Source organism: Elgaria multicarinata, chromosome 4, assembly GCF_023053635.1.
Source record: "Elgaria multicarinata webbii isolate HBS135686 ecotype San Diego chromosome 4, rElgMul1.1.pri, whole genome shotgun sequence".
In the NCBI taxonomy this organism is placed as follows: Eukaryota; Metazoa; Chordata; class Lepidosauria; order Squamata; family Anguidae; genus Elgaria; species Elgaria multicarinata.
In genome coordinates this window covers 142,801,384-142,826,162 of record NC_086174.1, presented here as the reverse complement: position 1 = coordinate 142,826,162, position 24,779 = coordinate 142,801,384, and the positions used below count along the sequence as shown (strand labels likewise).

At 43.0% G+C, this 24,779-nt stretch overlaps 1 protein-coding gene across 1 annotated transcript in view; it reads left to right on the top strand.

Moving 5' to 3' along the window:
- Window positions 1–24,779, top strand: part of PAK5 (p21 (RAC1) activated kinase 5) — a 91,927-nt gene that overhangs the window by 56,778 nt on the left and 10,370 nt on the right. The window contains exons 4-6 of the mRNA XM_063125863.1: window positions 7,418–7,900; window positions 15,293–15,426; window positions 23,126–23,252. Of these exons, the coding sequence (XP_062981933.1) occupies window positions 7,418–7,900; window positions 15,293–15,426; window positions 23,126–23,252 (744 nt within the window). The remainder of the gene's footprint in view (window positions 1–7,417; window positions 7,901–15,292; window positions 15,427–23,125; window positions 23,253–24,779) is intronic.

Below are 24,779 nucleotides of genomic sequence, written 5' to 3'. Positions count from 1 at the left end.
AAATGCAGTCTTGTGGGAGTGTGCATTTGCACTAATGCACGTTAGTCAAGATGTATGAGAATGTTGTTTTTGCTCTCGTAACATATGAAGCTCCAAATGTGAGTACAAGCCTGTGTCCACTGAAAATATTTGCAAATTATTGAACTCATGCTCACATTCATCTTATTCCTGATTCCCAGTTTGATTTGTGCCAATTGCCTATTTTGCACAAATCAGCCTTGCTTTAGTGTATGGAAGGAAATTGTGCAAATTAGGAAATTTCTGCAAATTTGTGGAGATTTGCTCAAAACTCCCATTTGATCACTGCTCAGTTTGTGCAAGTCTCCCATTCATGAAAAGGGAGCACCAATCGCAAAGGGGAATTGAGCATGAGATGAGCAATAGGACAATGTTCAGAGAACCGTAGCGATCTCAAAAAACACTCATTTGCCCATCCCTACACATTTGCACAAATGTGCATTTGCAAACAAATGAAATTCTACCCAGTGAGCGGACAACAGAACGAAAGATGCCTGGGCAATCCACAAAACACAGAATCGATTTAACTAAGTCTGTATATCCCCACTGCCAAGAATAAGGAAGTTCAAGGTCCATCAGTATTGTGGTAGATTCAGATGAAAAAGACAGATGGAAGCATTGGCATTGATTTCAGTGACCCACTGGCAGCTTCAGTCACCAATGGCTCCTAATTAGAAGAACCCAAGATCAACCTTATTGGATCAGACTGCATAGTGGAGCATCCTATTTTCCACAGTGACCAACCAGATGCATCCAAGAAGTTTACAAGAAGTGGATGAAGGCAATAAACCTCCCCAGCTGTTGTCCTCCAAGACCACATTCAGTGGCAAGCTGCCTCTCAATCTGAAAGCTCCATTCTTCTGTCCTCGCCTACACACCCATTGTATCTTCAATGTATTGGATGCAGATTTAATCATAGCTAGAGCACACTCTTTGAAACCTCATGTATTTCAATGGGTCTGTTCTGACTAAATCTGGATCCAACCCCGTGTATTTGTCTAGTTACTTTGTAAAGCCATCTGAGCTGGGGCTGGACAGACTTCAGGCTTTCAGTATCTTTGCTTTTTATTAGAAACCCCGAGATCCATTAATTAGAGATCGGTACAAAAGACATGCATTTGGATCGATAGAATTCAAAGCCCAGGAATTTTGAGTACCAGAACTGAACAGAGTTCACAGTATTTTTTTTCTTCGTTTCAGCAGTATAATTTCGAGCGGTGGTGGGGCAATCTCTGCTATTGTTAAACGATTGTGATCAAACCCTTGCTGATCTACTCCAAAACATTGAGAGATCTAATAGTAGATCTGAAGCTACTTTCCCTTCACCCCTGATTGAATCCTGTGGGCCATCATCACAGTGCCATGTAAAGAATTATTTCCAATCATCAATACTGAAACTACTGTCAATGAAATTTCACTAGTGAAACCCACCTACCTCCAAATTCCACTTTCTTTGCACATCCTTCTTCTGTCACTTTCACCTTAGTTATGTTTCCTCAACTAAAAACCCCAAAGCTTTCACCTTTCCTTATGGGAATGGTGCTCCATCCTCCCAATCATTCTGCTTGCCCTTTTCTGCACCTTTTCCAGCTCCACAACATCCCTTTTTGGGAGTAAGAAAATAAGATGTTCAGAGATGTCAAGGCACCCACCAGGCACAGATCAAAGCAACTCTTCAACCCAGATGTTTATGCTGAGGGGAAAAAAAAAACTTCAAGCAGACAAACGTTATTCTAGTAGTTCGCCTATAAAGTTGAAGCAAAAGCCATTTCAAGACTGTTTTTCATCCAATGTTGGAAGTAGTCTATACTCAGCATTGGGCCACTCAAGAGGGATCCAAGACCCAGCCTTTTCCCCCTTTTGTTTTGCTCACTGTCCATCCCAAAGGTTAATCAGTTGGAAAATTTTACCTCTGCAATTAAACCTGTAAGAGTGCACTCCTGTATATGTCTGTTCACAAATAAGTCCTACAGAGTTCAGTCAGGCTTACTCCCAGGTAAGTAGGTATAGGATGGTAATCTAAATTGATAAATTAACCCAAAGTGCAAGTATGTGCTTGTTTATTATTTAAAGTATTTTTATTCTACTTGTCAGCCAAAAAGGCTTCCAGAGCAGCTTATCTGCAATCAGTTAACCAAGAAGGCCCCTGCCTGCAAGCTTACAATCTAAAAAGACACAACACACAAGGAAAAGGGGAAGAGGAGGGAAGAGGAAGAAATGATGTAGTCTTTCAGCAGGGCTGGTGGAATGTCTCCTTCAGTTCAGCCTGCTGGAATGTTTCCTGGTGATGATAGTTGAGGGAGGAGGACCTTTCATGATGTGTGCTGGAGGGGAGTCCTTTCAGTAAAGCTGTTGGAATAGCCCCGCTTCCCCCTCTCATCTCCCACAGTTCAGCCTGCTGAAACGTGGTAAACTGGAAATGACAAAAGGCTGTTTCTTCAAAGAAACCCTACAAAAGTAACTCATGGTCATTCCCCCTTCATCCTTTTCCAGCTTAATGTGTGGGCTCTGATAAATGTTTGTCCTTTGGCAGATTAAAAGGCCAACAGCCATCAATGTGACCAAACCCAGAGGGCTTTTGTGGTTTTTGTTTAGGAAAAGATATTACAAAGATACAATCTCTTATCAGCCCCCCCTCAAATCCCCAAAACCTAAGGAGGTGGTGGGAACCTCTTTCAATCTGAAAGTCAAAATCAATTACACAGAAGCTCTCTGGAGAAGTATTTCAGCCTTTTAGAATGGGGAGAGAATTGTGTGCAAGACAGGAAATGATCAATCAGTGGACAATTGGGCAAAAGGGGGTGGGACCAGGAAAAGGGGTGGGGCCGTCTGGTAAATCCCAGAGGGCTGGAGTGGGATCCCAGGCAGGGTGGATTTGGCCCACGTGCCTGAGGTTTCCCACCCCTGGCTTAAGACAATGGTTGTCCAATCACAGACTGAGGAAACAACTTGAAATTCAAAGGGGTGCTTCTGTTCTCTAGATACTGGCTCGTAAATGAAACTATTTTCTGGACTGGCTGAGGACAGTAGGAAGCAAACTAAATAGTCAGGAAATCTGATCACATCTTATATTACAAATGTTGCTGAATCAAAGACAAAGATGAACTTCCATCTGTTCGGAACCTGGGTTGCTTCACAGACGCCAACGTATCGATGGATGTTACTCACCAGTCCCCATCACTTCCCCAACTCTCCGTGTCCATCAAGACGGCATCACCTGCATTCATCACGTGCATATGGGAAAAAGCACGATGCGTCTCAGAGGTGTACTCTGCACACACTCTTGGCATCGTGTCTTATTCCAGCTTGTCCTCAAACCAACTGGGCAGCTGGAACTGCTTTTCTGCTCAAACTGTGACTGGATCAGCCCAAGATCCTTCTAACCCAGCGTTCTGTTTCTGGTGGTGGCCAGCCAAATGCCTCTGGGCCCTCAAAAGCCCATGCTCGTGTATACGTGTGTATAAAAAAAGCCGAGTGGGGATGTGAGTAGATTCCTATCTGCAGTATTCACTGTGTAAAAGGACAGAATAAAGAGAGATGTGCTTTGCAAGCTGTGTACCCTAATACCCTAGCTGTCTGCTGGGACAGATGGTACTGAAATGCAATTGAGATTGAACAATGTGCAAGGAAAATGCCCAGGCTATTTTAGACAGGAAAACAGCGGCTATCATTTCCCAGAGCAAGCAGATGATGGCTTCCCATCCTGCAGTCAGACATCAGAAAAATGATTGCTGTCACTTTTAAAGGACTGGTTGCTTAGGCGAACACATTGAGGCACAGTTCTTTTACACATTTAAGAACTGTAAAACCCTGGGTCTCAATCCAGGGAAGAACTGAATTCCTCTCCCACTGAAATCAAGGCAATTGAAGCAGCTTAGCTGTGCACAGGTTTGTAAGCCTGACTGGGATGGCATTCCACACAATATGACCGCACATGTGTTGTGTGAACCTGCTCTGCAACCCACAGTATTGGGCAGGGCTGTTGAATATCTTTCAGCCTGAGGGCTGAATTCAATTTCAGAAAGGCTCTCAGGGGCTGCCCAACAGTAGTGGGATAAGCCAAAGGCCTCAGGTGGTAAGAGTGAAATTTTGTTTAAGGAAGGATCTTTATCACGGTAAGAACAGACCACAGAACAACGGACTGGGTTAAGATTGGGAAAGGAGTACGGCAGGGTTGTATACTCTCACCTTACCTATTCAACTTGTATGCAGAACACATCATGCGACGTGCTGGGCTTGACGAATCCAAGGCTGGAGTTAAAATCGCAGGAAGAAACATTAACAATCTCAGATATGCAGATGACACCACTTTGATGGCTGAAAGCGAGGAGGAGATGAGGAGCCTTATGACGAAGGTGAAAGAAGAAAGTGCAAAAGCTGGGTTGCAGTTAAACCTCAAAAAAACCAAGATTATGGCAACCAGCTTGATTGATAACTGGCAAATAGAGGGAGAAAACATGGGGGCAGTGACAGACTTTGTATTTCTGGGCGCAAAGATTACTGCAGACGCTGACTGCAGCCAGGAAATCAGAAGACGTTTACTTCTTGGGAGGAGAGCAATGACAAATCTTGATAAATAATTAAGAGCAGAGACACTACACTGACAACAAAGGTCCACATAGTTAAAGCAATGGTATTCCCCGTAGTAACCTATGGCTGCGAGAGCTGGACCATAAGGAAGGCTGAGCGAAGGAAGATAGATGCTTTTGAACTGTGGTGTTGGAGGAAAATTCTGAGAGTGCCTTGGACTGCAAGAAGATCCAACCAGTCCATACTCCAGGAAATAAAGCCAGACTGCTCACTTGAGGGAATGATACTAAAGGCAAAACTGAAGTACTTTGGCCACATAATGAGAAGACAGGAAACCCTGGAGAAGATGTTGATGCTAGGGAAAGTGGAAGGCAAAAGAAAGAGGGGCCGACCAAGGGCAAGATGGATGGATGATATTCTGGAGGTGATGGACTCGACCTTGGGGGAGCTAGGGGTGGCGACAGCCGACAGAAAGCTCTGGCGTGAGCTGGTCCATGAAGTCACGAAGAGTCGGAAGTGACTGAACGAATAAACAACAAAAATAATGGTATTGATAACTGTTGGGGCCCAGGACACATTCCATATACTGTTTTCAAACCGTTTTCAAATCCTGTTTGGTGTAGATCTGGCCTTAAGTTTGGTTTTGGCAAGAATTTACCCGAATTCGCAAAGTTCTCCATTTTCGGGACAAAAGGAATTTGAGATTAAAACCTTCAAATGTAGGAGAAAATGCCAAATCCGCCCACCAAGGCCCATGGCTTTGAGCGCTTTGCTTTTCAAAGGCTGGGTTTGAGTCCGCATGAAGTCAGTCATCTTGAACAGCTACATGACTGGCAGGTATATCATGGCCCTCCCCATGCTAGGGATAGATGGGTACCTATTAAACGTGGCCTATGGCAACGCGTGAAAATGCTGTTTCCATTCATTTTTCATGCAAATTTGCCAAAATTTGCAAAGTTCTTCATATTTGGGAGAGAAAGAACTTGAGACATAAGAATAATAACAATTCAAATATGGGGAAAAGCAAATCTGACAGATTCACTTATCCTTAGGCAAAAGGAGAAGCAAAATACACACACACCCCAAAAAACCCTGCATATTTTAGCTTAAAACTCTTACTACCAGTAACTAAGCCACAGGAGAAGCATTTAATGCTTTTCAAATTGGGTGGAAATGCACAGAATCTGGGAAAACACCCAATGAGGAATGGTTGGGCAAAAAGGGATGGTGCAAGGGATGGGGGGAAAGGAGGAGCATGGCCATGTGTGGAAACCCAGCTGGCTGGATTGGGAACCCGGGTGGGCTAAATTTGGCCCACAGGCCTGAGGTTCAGGAACCCTGATATCAGGCACAGACTCCGGTGGGAAGCTCCCTTGAACAAATCCCATTGATTTGAATGGGACCTGCAGCAGGGCTTGTGCAAAGTGGCTTGCTATTGAATTGCAGTCTGCATGAATTAGGAAAGGAAAGGAAAGGAAAGGAACCTCTCGTGCAAGCACTGAGTCATTACTGACTCTTGGAGGGACACCAGCTTTCGCTGATGTTTTCTTGGCAGGCCTTATAGCGGGGTGGTTTGCCATTGCCTTCCCCGGCCGTTATTACCTTTCCCCCAGCTAACTGGGTACTCATTTTACCGACCTCGGGAGGATGGAAGGCTGAGTCGACCCGAGCCCGCTGCCTGAAACCAGCTTCTGCTGGGATCGAACTCAGGCCTTAGGGAGAGTTTCAGCTGCAGAAACTGCTGCTTTACAGAGAACCCTGTATCTCAGAAAAGCAAGGAATCAAGAATGAGGGACGAAGGAAGCTGCCTATTCAAAGTCAGACCTGACTGTCGGAAGTTCCCCTCCAGCTCAGGCAAGGGTCTTGCCCTGCCCTGCCTCAAGATCTTTTTAATCCTGTTTTTGGGGTTCAGCCCTGGGGCTTGTGGCTTCCCACCTAACCCCTGAGCTATGGCAATCCCCTGCTTGAGAGAGACTGCAAGAGGCATTTCTAGAAATGGGACGATGTCGTACCACTTGAGACAAGCCACATTTGAAAGCCAGTCTGAGGTTCTAGGAGCATGGGCGCACAACCTTATTGGCCCCCAGGGCCACTTCGACTGTCTGCTGGAGTACCAGGGCATGCCCATGTGTGCGTATGGGCATGCACAGTGGAGGCTGGTGGCTCCGATTTTGGTGGGCTGTGAATCTATTTAGGGTTTCAATCAGAACCATCCAGAACTCTAAAGGGGCTATCCAACGTGATGAACCCTATTCCCAAATTGGTTTGGGACTTTCTATAGCTGTTTTAGAGTTCTGGCTGGATCTGACTGAAACCCTGAATTATTATTATTATTATTATTATTATTATTATTATTATTATTATTATTATTTATATAGCACCATCAATGTACATTGATGAATGAATCCATAGCCCCACCATAATCGGAGCTGCCATTCTCCACTGCACATGCACATGCACACACGCACACTCATTCACACACTCAAACATGCACATACACTCACATCCAGACACTTATTCACACACATTCCCTCCCACAGACACACACTCTCCTCCCCACCACCAGCAGACAGGTCTTTTGCTTGTCTTCTCTCAGGAAAGAGAAGAGAAGGGTTTCCCTTGCTACCCCCAGCCAGGTGCTAACGCTAACAGTGGAGATTCCAGGTGGGATCTCACAACTCCATGGGCCACACCCAAAGCAACCAAGGGCTGTATGTGGCCCACAGGTATCTCTCATAGGGAATCCATCATACCCCCTTGGTAAAGTGGTCCAACTTGAGTGGGAAGCCAGAGTCGCGAAAGTGCACATCTCATTGCCATTATTGTACTTGAAAATGAAGCTGACTTGTTGACTTGCCTCTTTTTGCAGCTGGATTATGATCGGGCACAGATGGTCGTAAGCCCGCCGCTGTCTGGATCAGACACTTACCCTCGAGGCCCAACCAAACTACCTCAAAGTCAGAGCAAAGCCAGCGGCTACCAGTATCCAGCCGTCTATCACAAATTCTCTCACTACCACCATCAGCCTTCTCTGCAGCCAAGCTCACATTACATTTCCACGGCTTCGTACCCAAGTTCTCCGAGCATCACTTCAAGCGCTTACCCTCCACCAAGCTGGGGTTCATCCTCTGATCAACAGACCTCCCGGGTGTCACACGAGCAATTCCGGGCAGCCTTGCAGCTGGTGGTGAGCCCCGGAGACCCTCAAGAGTACTTGGACAACTTCATCAAGATTGGAGAAGGCTCCACCGGTATCGTTTGCATTGCCACAGAGAAGCACACGGGGAAGCAAGTTGCGGTGAAGAAGATGGATCTCAGGAAGCAGCAGAGAAGGGAACTGCTCTTCAACGAGGTAAGTTGTTTTGGGAACCGGGAGAGATGTTTCCATACCACCATTAAGTAGGTCATAAAGTAGATTGTGCCCAAGGTCTCTGTATAAGACACAAAGAGTCCAGGCTCTGAACTAGCCTTCCCCAATCTGACGCACTCCAGAGACATAAACCATTCTAGCACTATTGCTGATGTAAATTACATTGCACTAGCTAGTACAACATAATTTACATCAGCAGTAGTGCCAGATTGGATCACAACTCTGGTGTTGCGTTTGCTGACATGCCAGGTTTTCCAAGGATGTTTTCCAAAGATGCCCCAAGTGTCTGTTTTTTTTTTTTAATTTTTTTTATTTTCTACAATACTAAAACATATACATACATCACATAAAAACACACACAACATACTACATAATTTTCAGTTGAATACAATATCTTATCTTAATAACATAATCTTAATAACATAATCAATACACCTACAGTGCACCCCCCACCACGGGATCTCATTCCTGCTTCCAAAATCTCATACTTTCTTCTGCTGGTGGATTCCCACTCCCTTTAGAAAATACAAATATTAGGAACTGTTTCCAAATTCCTTCAAAATCATTTGATTTAGCTATACCTCTTCTCCATTTAATATTACTTGTTAATTTATCATTAATAGCTATATCCCACACTTCTTTATACCATTCTTCAATAGAATATTCCCCTTGTATCTTCCAGTTCCTAGCTATAATTAATCTTGCTGCAATCAACAAATTCGTTATCAGTTCCTTAATTTCCTTTTTACATTTAAAATCTTCTTCAAATAGCGACAGCAATGCAACTTTTGGTGTTCTTTCTATCTTCATTTCAACAATTTCTTCAATCTCCAGAAACACCATCTTCCACAAATTCTGAACATAGTTACATTCCCACCACATATGCATATACGTTCCTTTAACCCCACAACCTCTCCAACAATTTTCCGATTGCTGATTGTTTATCTTATTCAATCTAACCGGAGTTAGGTACCACCTCCATACAATTTTATAATAATTCTCTTTTATTCTTACTGACATATTTCTCAACGCTCTTTGCCTCCATAATCCCTCCCAACCCTGTTGTCCTATTTGTACCTTCAAATCTGTCTCCCAAACCATTTTACCCGAATTATCCACTGTCCCTTTCTCCACCAATATTCTGTATATTTCGCTCATCAACCCTTTTAACACTGTTCTTTTCCCCCTTTCCTTATCTTTTTTATCTATTAATTCTTCAAACCTTGTTAATTCTCTACACTCTCCATTATCTCTTACCCACTTTTTAGTCCATTGTTCTAATTGCGTATAGTTTAACCAAGTTAACTTTTTATCCTTCAAGACTTCTTCTATATCCTCTCTTGTACCCATTCCTCTTAACCAATCTCTTAATTTCATTTTATTTCTCTCTATTAAAACTTTACTTAATCTACTTTTTAATTCCTCCGGGAAATTCTTCAACAATATTACCGGTGACAAGGGAGAGCTGCTCGGAAGCAGCGCCCCTTTATATTTACTCCAGATTTCCCAGTGAGTCCTCAAAAGTGGATTATTTATACCTTCCACCCATTTTTTTTCCCTTCCATAAAAAAAACATTTTCTAATTTAGTCTCTATATTACTCATATTTTTTTCTTCCATCCAATCTAAGTTCCCTAATCCTAAAATTGCCTCCATTATATATCTTAATCTATTGGCTGCATAATATAATATAATATTCGGGAGACCCAATCCTCCCTTTTTTTGACTCAAATACCATTTACTTTTATTTACCCTCGCTTTCTTATCACCATTACAAAAATTATTTATAATCCTTTGCCAACTTTTTAACTCTAGTTCTGAAATTTTTATTGGTAGCATCCTAAACACAAAATTTATCCTTGCTAAAAATCTTCATTTTTATTAATGCTATTCTTCCAAACCAGGATAAATTTAACCTTTTATATTTTTCCAATTTTACTAAAATCTCTTTTTTAAAGACATTTAAATTTTCTTTCTCTAGATTCTCTAACTTCTGCGTAATTTTTATTCCCAAATATCTAATCTGAGTCTTAACTCTCATTTCTCTTCCCTTTTCTTCCCAATCTTTCTCTTCTTTTTTAGTATAATTAAATAACATCAATTCTGATTTAGACCAATTTATTTTTAACCCCATAACAGCCTCAAATTCTCTCAAATGTTGTTTAATTCTCCCCATCTTCTCTATTGGATTCTTAATCGTCAACAACGTATCATCTGCAAACATATGCAATTTAATTTTTTTTATACTACCAATTCCTTCAATCTCCTCATCCTCTCGTATTGCGTTCGCCAATAATTCCATTACCATTACAAATAGGACTGGTGAGAGCGGACATCCTTGTCTTGTCCCTCTGGCTAGTCGTATCTTATCTGTCACACCATCATTCACTACCACTACGGCTGTATTCTGAGAGTATAACTGTTCTATTATCGCTTTAAATTTATTTCCAAATCCCATTTTATTTAAAACCATCTTTAAAGCTTGCCAGCTCACACAATCAAAAGCCTTGAAAATATCCAATGCCAGAATTCCCGCTTTAACCCTCGACTTATTTATCACCTGAATTGCATTTAATACTCTTCCCACCAAATTAGGCATCTGTCTACCTACCACAAATCCACATTGATCCTCCCCTATATATTCCTCTATAAATTTATTCAACCTCCTTGCTAAAATAGTTGAAAAAAGCTTAGCATCCTGATTAATTAATGAAATCGGTCTATATGAGTCAGGAGCAGTCAAATCTTTATCTGGTTTTGGTATTAAAATTATTAATGAGTGCTCCCATGATTCTGGCGTTTTATCCCCTTCCAATATGGAATTATACAAATTTATTAATTTTGGTATTAACATTCCTTTAAAAACCTTATAATATTCTGGTCCTAAACCATCTACCCCCGGTGATTTACCCGGCTTCAAATTCCCAATTACTTCTTCAACTTCTCCTTGAGTTATTACCTTCTCCATTAACTCTTTATGCTCTATTTTTATTCTCTTCATTGTATATTTTTCTATATAAGCTTCCAACTTTTGTTCTTGAGTATCCTTTCCCTTATACAAATCCTGGTAAAACTCCTGAAATATCTTTATTTTATCCTTCATTGTGTGACAATACTTCCCTTGTTTATCTTTCAAAATCCCTATCCCATTCCTTGCTTTTTCCTTTTGTGTGAGTCTGGCTAGCAATTTAGAATTCCTGTTACTGTTTTCGAAATACTCCCTTTTCATATATATTAGATTCTTTTGGACCTCCTCTAAATTTAAATTTTCTAATTGCTTTTTCTTTGCCTGTATTTCTATTAATTTATGCTTATTTTTATATTGCCAATAATCTTTCTCCATTTTCTTAATCTCTTCCTCCAATTGTTCTTGCTCTGCTACTTGTTGTCTTCTCAAATTACACATTTCTCTAATACATATCCCTCTCGATACTGCCTTCATGGTATCCCAAACTACTGCCCTTGATGTTCCTCCTTTCTCATTAATTTCCCAAGCCTCCGTCAGTTCACTTTGTATTTTTTCTACCACTTTATTATATTTTAATAGTTTTGTGTTTAATTTCCACCTAAACGCTTCCTTGTAATTTTTTTTAACTGTAAATTCTAAATTTAACATTGCATGGTCCGTTACCTTTATTACTCCCATTTCCATTTTACACACCTTACTTGCAAACTCTTTTGAAATCAATATATAATCTATTCTAGAATATGTCTGATGAACTGGGGAGTAAAAAGAAAATCCCGGATTCACGCCATTCAGTAAACGCCAACAATCCACATAGTCTTTTTCTCTTACTAATTTATTCAATATAGTAATGTTATTTCTTTTTTCCACGTTTGTGGGGTTTGATCTGTCCACTCTATTATCCATTACCATATTAAAATCCCCTGCCAAAATTAAATATCCTTCCCTAAACTCCTCTATTTCACTAAATAATTTCATAAAAAACTCTCTATGTTTCTCATTAGGAGCATAAACATTTACTAATGTATATTGTTCACTTTCTATTTGCCCCTTTATCATAAGATATCTACCATTATCATCCTTTTTAACAGTTTTCAGTATAAATCCACTTTTTTTTGAAATCAAAATTGCTACTCCATTTTTCTTTGACGTCCCCAATGACTTTTCATAATAAACAGACCATCTTGTCCGGATTTCATTTACTCCATCAGATTTTTGGTGTGTTTCTTGCAACATAATAATATCTGATCTTTCTTTATTTAACATTTGTTCTATTCTCCTCCTTTTCACGACTGCCCCCAGACCTTTAACATTGAGCGTTGATACTTTAATATTCTTATCCATAATCTCCCTTTTGATTTTCCTTCTGATCCCGCGTGCTCTGTGACTCATAAACAAATACAACAACAATTATAACAATAAACCCTAACCCCCCCATCATCTCCCTCCCTCCCCCCCACCCCCTCTCCCCCCCCTACTTTCCCCCTCCCCATATCCCCGCGAGTCTATTACTCCGGCCACCTAATTAGGGGAGAGGGGGGAGGCGGTGCCCCGCCACGACGACCCAATCTCTGTATTAATTTGTTATCATATCAATTATCTCATAAAACATTTCTCTTTACCCCGTCCCAGATGCTCCTGCTACTGCTCCATTCTCTTCCCCAGCCCCAACACTTCCATTCTTCATTAACCCCAATCTCTTCAGCAGCTCCCTTCCTTGCTCCAAAGAGGTTACTCTATATTCACTCCCAGCATGGGAAAACTTTAAGAAAACCGGGTAACCCCAAGCATATTTCACTACATTTTTTGTTAATATCTCAGTTATTTGCTTGATGCTGCGTCTCCATTGGAGTGTTTGCTGACAAAGATCGTTGAAAACTTGCACTGCTTTGCCTTTATATTTGATCATAGCCATGGCCCTCAGCTTCTTCATTACTAACTCCTTCTTATAATAACTGCCAAATTTCACAAGCAAGTCTCTAGATGATCCCTTATACTTTACTCCTCCCACTCTATGAATTCTTTCAAAATCGCTGTCGTTTATATCCGCGTCTGGCATCATGTCGTTGAACCACTTCAGAACTACTTTCCTCAAATCTTCTCCTGGTTCTTCAGCAAATTGCTTGATGCGTATGTTACAACGTCGAAGCTCGTCCTGAAGCCGAATCAGCTGTAGATCTTGATCTTTTGACTTTGCCTCAGAACATTTTTCAAATACTTCTTGTTTTTTTGCAAGAGCTTTAACTTCAACCCCAACTTCCTTTATCTCTTTCTCATTCTCAGCCAGCCTGTCAGCTAGCGCCCCCATCCTTGCCTCTGCCTTCTTTTCATTATCAGCGATCTGCTTGCTGAGAGCAGCCCTGGTTTCCAGAATCAGCTTTTTAAGTTCATCCATTGTAACAGAAGAAGCTGGCACCTTGCCAGAACCTTCCGCCATTTTCACCGACTCGTCAGAGCCTGAAGCTGAATCGCTTCCCGAGGATTGTAAATCTTTTCCGACAGGCACTTTCTCAAGACGGGCCAAATTATGATTAGAAGGGTGTGCTCTTTGCCAAGCAGCCTTTCCCGGGGTTTTTTTCTTTCTAATATACGGCATGGATTATGTTTACGTTCCGTCAAAGTCCCGCTTCAATCCACCGCGTCTCCCCCTTCTTATCCAATAAAGTCCTGCTTCAATACTTTTTTTTTTTCCTTAAGAAGGGTGAATTTACTGCCAAAACATCTCTCTCAGATTAGGGGTATATAAATCAGCATCTATCAGACTGGAAAACAGGAGAGCTCCAACATTCCAAACATTCCAAACTTGCTTTGCTCCCCCCTCCTTCCGTCTGCTTACAGTCAGAGAACAGCCAAGAACAGGCTAATTTTCACCCCTTAATCTGTGATTTCTTTCACAAAAAACAGGATTTTCATCTTCACTCAATACTCATAAGCATCGTCCATCACTTTGATTAATAATCCACGCCTCATTAAGTGAGATAATAAGCTTTCCAGATCCCCCCCTCTCGGGAGTTTTCAAACAGAGATCTTACCCGTCATGACGTCCGGCTCCGCCCCCCGCCCCAAGTGTCTGTGACTACAGCTCCCATGATCCCTGGCAATTGACCATGCTGGCTGCGGCTGATGGAAGTCAAACACATTTTTTTTTGTTCTGCAAATCACATTGCAAGTTTGGAAATGTACAGACTTTGAACGCAGATTTGGTCCGAGTCTGTGTTCGATCTGGAAGGTGTGAACTGGGTAAATCCTGATCAAAAATGAACTCAAAATGTCTCCTCCACAGCACAGCTGTGGTGCAGCAACAGCAGGAGGCAGATACTGGCACCAAAGCGCTGAGGTCTGCTGCAGTGCTGGCAATGGTCACAGCATGCCGCCCATTTGGGACCAACCCATGTAGACAAGCAATGCCATGGTCTGCCAAATGCTCCTCATAGAAACATGTACACACAGGCCTGCTGCCTTCCTAAATGCACACTTTGGTCATGATTTGGAAGGCCTACAGAAGGAGCTGGAGGCTCCGGTCTTGTTGGTTGGTTGGTTTCCTGAAAATATTTATATGCTTTCCTTCATTATCAAAATTTTCATTATCAAATAGTTATATACTTTCTTCATTATCAAATCTGTGGAGGATTTGATGGTTTTAAATTTCTGTATATTTCTTTTTAATGTTCACTGTTTTTAACTTTTGTAAACTGCCCAGAGAACTTCAGCTATGGGGTGGTATATAAATGTAATAAATAAATATGATAATTTTTTTGAGTTCATTCTTGATCAGGATTTACCCATTTCATACCTTTGTGACCAAGCACAGATTCAGACCCAATTTGCATTTATAGTCCATACATTTCCAAACTTGCAGTGTGATTTGCAAAACAACAACAAAAATGTTTTTGACTCCTATAAGCCCCAGCCAGCAAGATTGCCAGAGATGATGGGACCTGTAGTCCCAGACACTTGGGTCATCCTTGGAAAACATCCTTGGAAAACCTGGCATGCCAGCAAGCACAGCACCAGAGCTGTGATCCAATCTGGCACTATTGCTGATGTCAATGATGTTCCGCTAGCATTAAAACAACAAATAAAATGAACTGCAAAGAGAAAAACAACTGCAAAGAAAATCTACCAAACTAGATATTAGAATCAGCAAATGCCCGGGTCTACATCTTCCCATCCATTTGGGACACAGAGGGAAAGGAATACAGGTATGGTTGTAGCGACACCCACCCACCCCCAGACGATGACTCACCCCGTTCAGCAAGGTCTGTGTAGCATTTTCAGGGGGCTGCTGTGGGAAGGTGCGGGGCCCTGTAGCTGATCCAGACTAAATCTGGATCCAACTTCAGGTCCGTATAATTTGGCATATGCTAATAAAAAGAAAGAATCCATAAGTGGGGTTTGTTCTTCTCCTAGGTTGTTATAATGAGAGACTATCATCATGAAAACGTGGTCGACATGTACAACAGCTACCTTGTGGGCGATGAGCTGTGGGTTGTGATGGAGTTCCTGGAAGGCGGTGCTTTGACAGACATTGTGACTCATACAAGGTAAGTTTGGATAGCGTGCAACAGGCACATGAGTAGACAAGTAACCCCTTGGAGCAAGCTGGTCCTTTGCAGAGTTCGCAGGAAGGGATATTGCGTCATTCTGGAAGAGAAAATAGAATCATTAGGAGGAAGGGCCATAGCTCAGTGGTAGACCTCTGCTTTGCAGGAAAAAGGTCTCAGGTTCAATTGCTGGCTTCTCCATACAGGGCTGGAAAGACTCCTGCCTGAAACCCTGGAGAGCCGTTGCTGCCAGTCAGTATCTACTGTACTGGGCTAGATGGACCAATGCTCTGACTCACTGTAAGGCAGCTTCCTACGTTCCTAGAATTCTGCTGACTGCAACAGCTTCCCAGTTCACTCCAACTAAGTGTCCGGAAACCAAGTGGATCCCTCCATTTACATTTAGTTACTTGTTACATTTATGCCCTGCCTTTTCCTCTGCTGAAATTAATTTGATGTTTATGAAAAGGGGCACCATGCCCGCAACAGAGCGAACATGGAGAACGTGTACAAGGGAAAGGTGCTGAACTGATGGCAAGGAGAAGAGCAGGCACATCTCATTGTGCCGTACTGTCATTAGCAGCAACAATGGAAGACTTGATGGAGGAGTGAGTGCTCATTTGGTACACCGTCTACCACTAATTCCTATTAATTCCCTCAACTGTTTCTATGGCAACCTAGGAATTTACTAAACATAGTTTGTACCAGCACCAGCAGGTGTATCTGCAAGACACTGAAGTAGAGAAGTATGGAAATCTGCCAAAGTGGACTCAAGGCATGACAGAATGTGCCCTGGGATGCGGCCAGTGGCGGCTTGGTGGCTCCGCTTTCAGTGGGGCTGTTGATCCATTCTGGGATTCAGTCAGAACCAGACAGAACTCTAAAGGAGCTATTCAAGGATCTGAATCTTCTTTGGGGATAGGGTTCAGCACTTTGGATAACTCCTTTAGAGTTCTGGCTGGATCTGACTGAAACCCGGAATGGATTCACAGCCCCACCAAAATCAGAGCCACCAGCCTCCACTGGATGCAGCATCCGTCAGCAATGCAATACTCCCAATGGGATGTGGATTCCCATTCAGAACAGGTGCAACTCGGGATTTATGGGCGTTCAACGCCTTTAATCTTGTGTTAATGGGGCCTTTACAGCCACCATTTATGCAAGGTAGGAAATTCCTGAGCCTCCATTGTGCACCACAATGGAGGTTCTGGATGAGGGCAGATGGCTGCCAGGCGCTGATTGGACCACAAGAAGCTCGAAGAGTGGGCTTGCAAATGCTCTGTGGCCCAGCGAGCTGGGTCTGGGTGGGGCAGGCATGAAGGAGTCTGTTGGACTCCCAGACCCAGCTGGGCATCCATAACATTCTGGATCCATGGGCTGGATTTTCATGGAAGTTCTAGAAGGTGGAGAGGGGCATTCTAAAGTGTGGTTTTCAGCACACCTATTCTCTGCACTGAAAATCAAATGCCCAGGTGAAGCACATCTGTGGTAAGAAACCTTCTGCCACATTTCAGAATAGCCTTTTTCAATACCTTCCACAACTACTCCCATCATCCCCCAGCTAGCATGGACAAAGCCATGTGCTTTAAATAGTCTTGATTTGAATTAATTCAGCCATGAAGCTACATCCAGGAAGCCTTTGCATAGTTCTTCAGTTGCCAGCACGCAACAAGTGGGAACTTGGTCACCCAGGGCGAGGAAGAGTTCTGTGCAACTTGGAAGTTTGCATACTGAATTTTGCATGGTCGCTAGTTCTAAATGAGCGCATTATCTTGCTTGTTATGTGATTTTTCCTTGTGGAACCATGGCTATTTTTAAAGTTTGGCTTCAGCCCACATGCTAAAAATTATCCCAGCTTTCACTAAGAGCTATTTTCTGAAATGTTAGTCACCATGCCAAATATTTTGACAGGCATTTAATTGCAAACAGATGCTTCCAGAAAACTCTCTCTTAAGTGCTGTCATTAGGGCCGGATTCATTAGAATCACTTCTTAATCGTCGTTTGAACATTTCATGACCTCCTCTCTAAGATTTTACTGAAGTGTTTGCAACATTTACATAAATAGTATAAGGCACGGGCAAGCAGAGCATCAATCAGAGCAGATGTATTGACCGTGGACTGGGCCCCAGTAGACTACTGACTGTTGCTGATGGAGGAGACATTGGGAGTCGTCTTCTGCTCACACTCCTGCCTTAACTTTGACAGGCCAGGCATGCTCCCCTTCCCCAACCCAGTCTCATAGACTTCCCATCCAGCCATTTCCGTCTCCTTGGCAGCATCACAGCCACTTATTTCAGTCCACAGGTAAGCTCGTGTATGTGCACATGATGATGCTAGGCCATGAAATGGTGCAAGGGGGTGGGAAGGTAATAGGCAGGTTTCCGGCCAGTTTCCAGTTGTGTGACAGTTGTAGCAAGTTTGTATGCAGAAGATCCCAACTTCAGTTCCTGAGATCTCCAGTTAGGAACATAAGAAGTTAAGGTTTAAGGTTCTTGTTCTTGTGTACAAAGCCCTAAACAACTTGGGACCAGGATACCTGAGAGAGCGCCTTCTCCCTTACCAACCTGCCCGGTCACAGGTCATCCGAGGGCCTGTTCCTGGTGGTTCCACATAGATCCATCCTCCGATTGGAATCCACCAAAGGAAGAGTGGTGGCTCCCCTCCTGTGGAATTCCCTGCCTCTGGAGGTCAGGCATGCGCCAACCTTGTACTTCTTTCGGCGCCTCCTGAAAACATCTTTATTCCAAAAAGCCTTTCCTTAATATGCAGCCTTGAATCTCTGTTTTTGCTTCTTTTAAATTTTGTTTTAACTGTTTTATTCTGTTTTTAGTTTTTATTTTACCTTGTACACCTCTCCGAAATTTTTCAATGGGGAGCGGTATATAAATATTCTAAATAAATAATAAATAAATAAATAAGAAGTGCCATACTGGATAAGACCAAGGGTCCATCTAGCCCAGCACTCTGTCCACACAATGGCCAACCAGCTATCGACCAGAGACCAAAGAAGCAGGACATGGGGCAACAGCACCCTCCCACCCATGTTCCCCAGCAACTGGTGCACACAGGATTACTGACCCGGATACTGGAGGTAGCACATAGCCATCAAGGCTAGTAGCCATTGACAGCCTTCTCCTCCAGGAATTTATCCAACACCCTTTTAAAGCCATCCAAATTGGTGACCCTCTCTACATCTTGTGGTAGTGAATTCCATAATTTAACTATGCACTGTGTGAAGAAGTTATATGGTGATGGGCATCTGTCCAGTTGCTTTGAATCTGAATAAACAATACAACTGGGCTAGATGTAGTGATGTCACGGACGCCCAACTGGTTCCGGGGGTCCAGCGGACTGCCATGCGTCTGCCCCCCTGGAGCTGTCTTGCCAGACTTTGTGTGTCCGCATGCTCCAACAAGCGCCCAGCAGCCATCTGCCCTCGTTCAGAGCCTCCATTGCTGTGCACAGTGGAAACTCCCAAAATTATGTATTTTCCCTATTGCATAAATGGTGGCTGTAAAGGCCCCATTTATGCAAGATCAAAGGCATGAATGTTCCATTTTATTGAACTTCATCAGATGCTACCATTGAATAACCAGGTGGATCACTTCCTTATACTTATTAGTATACAACTTGTGCCTCCTCTGCCAGATACCTACACCTCTTGGACAATAGTCCAAGTTGGATAGGATTGCTCCGTAACCTCTTCTCTAACGAGCACATTTGTTGTTGTTTATTCGTTCAGTCGTTTCCGACTCTTCGTGACTTCATGGACCAGCTCACGCCAGAGCTTTCTGTCGGCTGTCGCCACCCCCAGCTCCCCCAAGGTCAAGTCTGTCACCTCCAGAATATCATCCATCCATCTTGCCCTTGGTTGGCCCCCCTTCCTTTTGCCTTCCACTTTCCCTAGCATCAGCCTCTTCTCCAGGGTATCCTGTCTTCTCATTATGTGGCCAAAGTACTTCAGTTTTGCCTTTAATACCATTCCCTCAAGTGAGCAGTCTGGCTTTATTTCCTGGAGTATGGACTGGTTTGATCTTCTTGCAGTCCAAGGCACTCTCAGAATTTTCCTCCAACACCACAGTTCAAAAGCATCTATCTTCCTTCGCTCAGCCTTCCTTATGGTCCAGCTCTCGCAGCCATAGGTTACTACGGGGAATACCATTGCTTTAACTATGCGGACCTTTGTTGTCAGTGTGGTGTCTCTGCTCTTAACTATTTTATCAAGATTTGTCATTGCTCTCCTCCCAAGAAGTAAACGTCTTCTGATTTCCTGGCTGCAGTCAGCGTCTGCAGTAATCTTTGCGCCCAGAAATACAAAGTTTGTCACTGCCTCCACGTTTTCTCCCTCTATTTGCCAGTTATCAATCAAGCTGGTTGCCATAATCTTGGTTTTTTTGAGGTTTAACTGCAACCCAGCTTTTGCACTTTCTTCTTTCACCTTTGTCATAAGGCTCCTCATCTCCTCCTCGCTTTCAGCCATCAAAGTGGTGTCATCTGCATATCTGAGATTGTTAATGTTTCTTCCTGCGATTTTAACTCCAGCCTTGGATTCGTCAAGCCCAGCACGTCGCATGATGTGTTCTGCATACAAGTTGAATAGGTAAGGTGAGAGTATACAACCCTGCCGTACTCCTTTCCCAATCTTAAACCAGTCCGTTGTTCCGTGGTCTGTTCTTACCATTGCTACTTGTTCGTTATACAGATTCCTCAGGAGGCAGACAAGATGACTTGGTATCCCCATACCACCGAGAACTTGCCACAGTTTGTTATGATCCACACAGTCAAAGGCTTTAGAATAATCAATAAAACAGAAATAGATGTTTTTCTGGAACTCCCTGGCTTTCTCCATTATCCAGCGGATATTGGCAATTTGGTCTCTAGTTCCTCTGCCTTTTCTAAATTCAGCTTGTACATCTGGCAATTCTCGCTCCATGAATTGCTGGAGTCTACCTTGCAGAATCTTGAGCATTAGCTTGCTGGCATGTGAAATAAGTGCCACTGTCCGATAGTTGGAACATTCTTTAGTGTTTCCCTTTTTTGGTATGGGGATATAAGTTGTTTTTTTCCAGTCTGATGGCCATTCTTGTGTTTTCCAAATTTTCTGGCATATGGCATGCATCACCTTGACAGCATCATCTTGCAATATTTTAAACAGTTCAGCTGGGATACCGTCGTCTCCTGCTGCCTTGTTATTAGCAATGCTTCTTAAGGCCCATTCAACCTCACTCTTCAGGATGTCTGGCTCTAACTCACTGACCACACCGTCTGAGCTATCCCCGATATTATTATCCTTCCTATATAGATCTTCCGTATATTCTTGCCACCTTTTCTTGATCTCTTCTGTTTCTGTTAGGTCCTTGCCATCTTTGTTTTTGATCATACCCATTTTTGCCTGGAATTGACCTCCGATGTTTCTAATTTTCTGGAAGAGGTCTCTTGTCCTTCCTATTCTATTGTCTTCTTCCACTTCCGCACATTGCTTGTTTAAAAATAATTCCTTATCTCTTCTGGCTAACCTCTGGAATTTTGCATTTAATTGGGCATATCTCCCCCTATCACTGTTGCCTTTTGCTTTCCTTCTTTCTTGGGCTACTTCCAGTGTCTCAACAGACAGCCATCTTGCCTTCTTGGTTTTCTTTTTCTTTGGAATGTTTTTTGTTGCCACCTCTTGGACAATGTTGCGAACTTCTGTCCATAGTTCTTCCGGGACCCTATCTACTAAATCTAGTCCCTTAAATCTATTCTTCACTTCCACTGCATATTCATTAGGAATATTAGTGAGCTCATATCTAACTGATCTGTGGGTCTTCCCTATTTTCTTTAGTTTGATTCTAAATTGTGCAATAAGAAGTTCGTGATCTGAACTACAGTCAGCTCCAGGTCTTGTTTTTACTGTCTGTATAGAGGTCCGCCACCTTTGGCTGCAAAGGATGTAGTCAATCTGATTTCGGTGTCGGCCATCTGGTGAAGTCCATGTATAAAGCCGTCTTTTCGGTTGTTGGAAGAGAGTGTTTGTTATGCACAGTGAGTTGTCCTGGCAGAATTCTATCAGCCTATGTCCCGCTTCATTTTGTTCTCCTAGACCATGCTTACCTGTAATTCCAGATGTCATTTGACTGCCCACCTTAGCGTTCCAGTCTCCTGTAACGAAAATAACATCTCTTTTTGGTGTATTATCCAGTAGGTGCTGCAGATCCTCATAGAACTGATCTACTTCTGCTTCTTCAGCATCTGTGGTTGGGGCATATATTTGGATCACTGTGATGTTAAATGGCTGAATTCGAATTGAGATCATTCTATCATTTTTTGGATTGTATCCAAGCACTGCTTTAGCCACTTTATTATTAATTATGAAGGCTACTCCATTTCTTCTGTGATCCTCTTGTCCACAGTAGTAGATCTGGTGGTGATCTGATGTGAAGTGGCCCATTCCAGTCCATTTCAGTTCACTGAGACCCAATATATCTATATTTAATCTTGACATCTCACCAATAACCACATCCAATTTGCCCTGGCTCATAGATCTTACATTCCAGGTTCCTATGGTGTGTTGATCTTTAGAACATTGGATTCGTCGTTCACCACCAGCACCGTCGGCCACTAGCCGTCCTTTCGGCTTTGAGCTAGCTGCGTCATCACATCTGGGGCTAGTTGAACTTATCCTCTGTTCCTCCCCAGTAGCATTTTGACCATCTTCCGACCTGGGGGTCCCATCTTCCGATGGTATATCGACATATCTCTGGTTGTACTGATCCATTTAGTTTTTATGGCAAGAATACTGGGGTGGGTTGCCATTACCTTCCCCAGGGATCGTATTTAGTCTGACCTCTCTACCATGACCTTCCCGTCTTGGGTGTCCCTTCACGGTTTAGCTCATGGCATCCTTGAGGTGCTCAAGCTCCAGCACCACGACAAGGTAATGATCTCCTTTGCTGGAGAACGAGCACATAGTCTACCAGAAACTAAGTGACTGGGTTTACACAACACCCAGTGGTTGAGTGTGGATTGTGGTGAACTGTGGGTTGTTTGTTCAACCATGGGTTGGTGTGTTGTCTGACCCTTGGGCATTTTTCACAGGGTGGCTTGTTAACAATTCAGCATGGCTTATTTTTCTTGAACAAGCCATCTTGAGAACCCATGGTTTGTTGTTGGTTTGTTCAAGGTGGTTAACAAGCCGCACAGTTTACAAGCCATCCTATGGAAAATGTCCTGTGTTTGGACAACATGCTAACCCACAGTTCAACAGCAACACACACTCAATCACTGAGTGTGAGTTAGCATGTCACGAGAACCCAGCAATTGTGTGTCCCTTGTGTACTTTTCATCTCTCTATTGTCTTCATCTATATATTTCTGAATATTCAACCAAATATGTATTTGAATAAAATAAGCTATTAATAAATGTTCTTTCCCTGATGGCAGTGGATGGTCTCAGACTGGATTATTATTTGATATTATCAATGTCTGTAAATTGAAATTTACCACTTTGAAACAATACATTTATCACAGATTATAAAAATCTTTAATGAGTGTTGTTCTTTGGGGATGGGGGGAGTCTCAGACAGTAATGGGTTGTATCTAATGTTACTCCTCTTTGGAGTAGATTCATTGAAATGAATGGAACTTAAATTAGAATAAGACGAGATACAACCCATTATTACTGCAAAATGTGTTTTATATGTTGCCTTCTTAATTCCAGAATGAATGAAGAACAGATTGCTACCGTCTGTCTGTCCGTCCTAAAAGCACTGTCCTACCTTCATAATCAAGGAGTTATTCACCGGGATATCAAGAGTGACTCGATACTTCTCACAAGTGACGGGCGAGTAAGTGTTTGACATTTCCTCTGTCATTGATTTTAGGCTGGGATCGTGAAGATGGATTACTGTATGCCTCATTGGAACATAGGCCTGATTCTGAATATATCCTACTTACAGATAGAAAGAGGTTCTGTGCACATATAGAGGTGATCTTTCTTTCTTTCTTTCTTTCTTACTTACATTTTTATACCGCCCAATAGCCAAAGCTCTCTGGGTGGTTCACAAAAATTAAAACCATGAAAAGCACAACAAAACAGTGAATAGTCTAAAAACACAAATACAAAATACAATATAAAAAGCACAACCAGGATAAAACCTCACAGCAGAAATTGATATAGATTAAAATACGGAATTAAAACAGCAAAGTTTAAATTTAAGTTAAATTAGGTGTTAAAATACTGAGAAAATAAAAAGGTCTTCAGCTGGCGATGGAAGGAATACAGTGTAGGCGCCAGGCGGACCTCTCTGGGGAGCTCATTCCACAGCCGGGGTGCCACAGCAGAGAAAGCCCTCCTCCTAGTAGCCACCTGCCTCACTTCCTTCAGCAGGGGCCCACAGAGAAGGACCCGTGTGGATGATCTTAAGGTCCGGGCAGGTACATACGGGAGGAGGCGTTCCTTCAAATAACTTGGCCCCAAGTGGTTTAGGGCTTTGGATGTTAGTACCAGCACTTTGAATCGGGCCCAGACCTGGACTGGCAGCCAATGAAGTTGTAAAAGGACCGGCGTGATGTGGTCTTGCTGGCAGGGGCAGGCAGCATGCTGCCCCCTGGCTTTATGTGTGCCCCCTTCCAGCCACCAAATATGTTGTGGTGCCAGGGGCAGTCACAAAACAGCTGCTACCCAATGTCAACGCCAACTGCAACAGTGGCCTAAAAGCGCCAAATGTAGCTTTAAAGCCTTCGTTTAAAGGTAATTAGGCCACCATGATTGTTTGTTGCCAAAATTCAGTGGCAAACCATCCATGTTTTTTTCCATTACAGCTGCTTCCAATATTTGGCAGCCGTGAGGGTTCTGTGGCTTCCATAGTTGCCCACCCTTGAATTACAGTGCTACCCCACACACACACCACTCATGGGATGTTGCTGCTCCAGAAGGCCCCCTCTCCTTATGGGAGGAAGAGCTGTTTTTAGAAAGGGAGCCAAAAAGCCTTCATGCATAACTGGAATGCCGCCTACAGCCATATTTTAATTCCTATTTACTTTCTGACTAGAGTGCCACGCCACTACTTCCTATCATCCGGGGGCGGGGGGGGGGGGGCAGGGAATGATACAGCCAAGTGTTTCAGAAGAAGTTGTTTCCCCTAACCTTGCACTCTTCAGATGTGTTGGACTACCCCCAAAGACCAACACATCTGGAGGACACCAGATTGGGGCAGGCTGAGGCCATGCTGGCTGGGGACAATGGGAAATGTATTCCAACCCATGTGGAGGGCAGTGGGTTAGAGAAGGCCAGTCAAAAACATCTGTAATGCAGCAAGGAGAACCATGAACAGATGTTGATGTTGTTTACACGCCATCAAATTAGCTCTCCT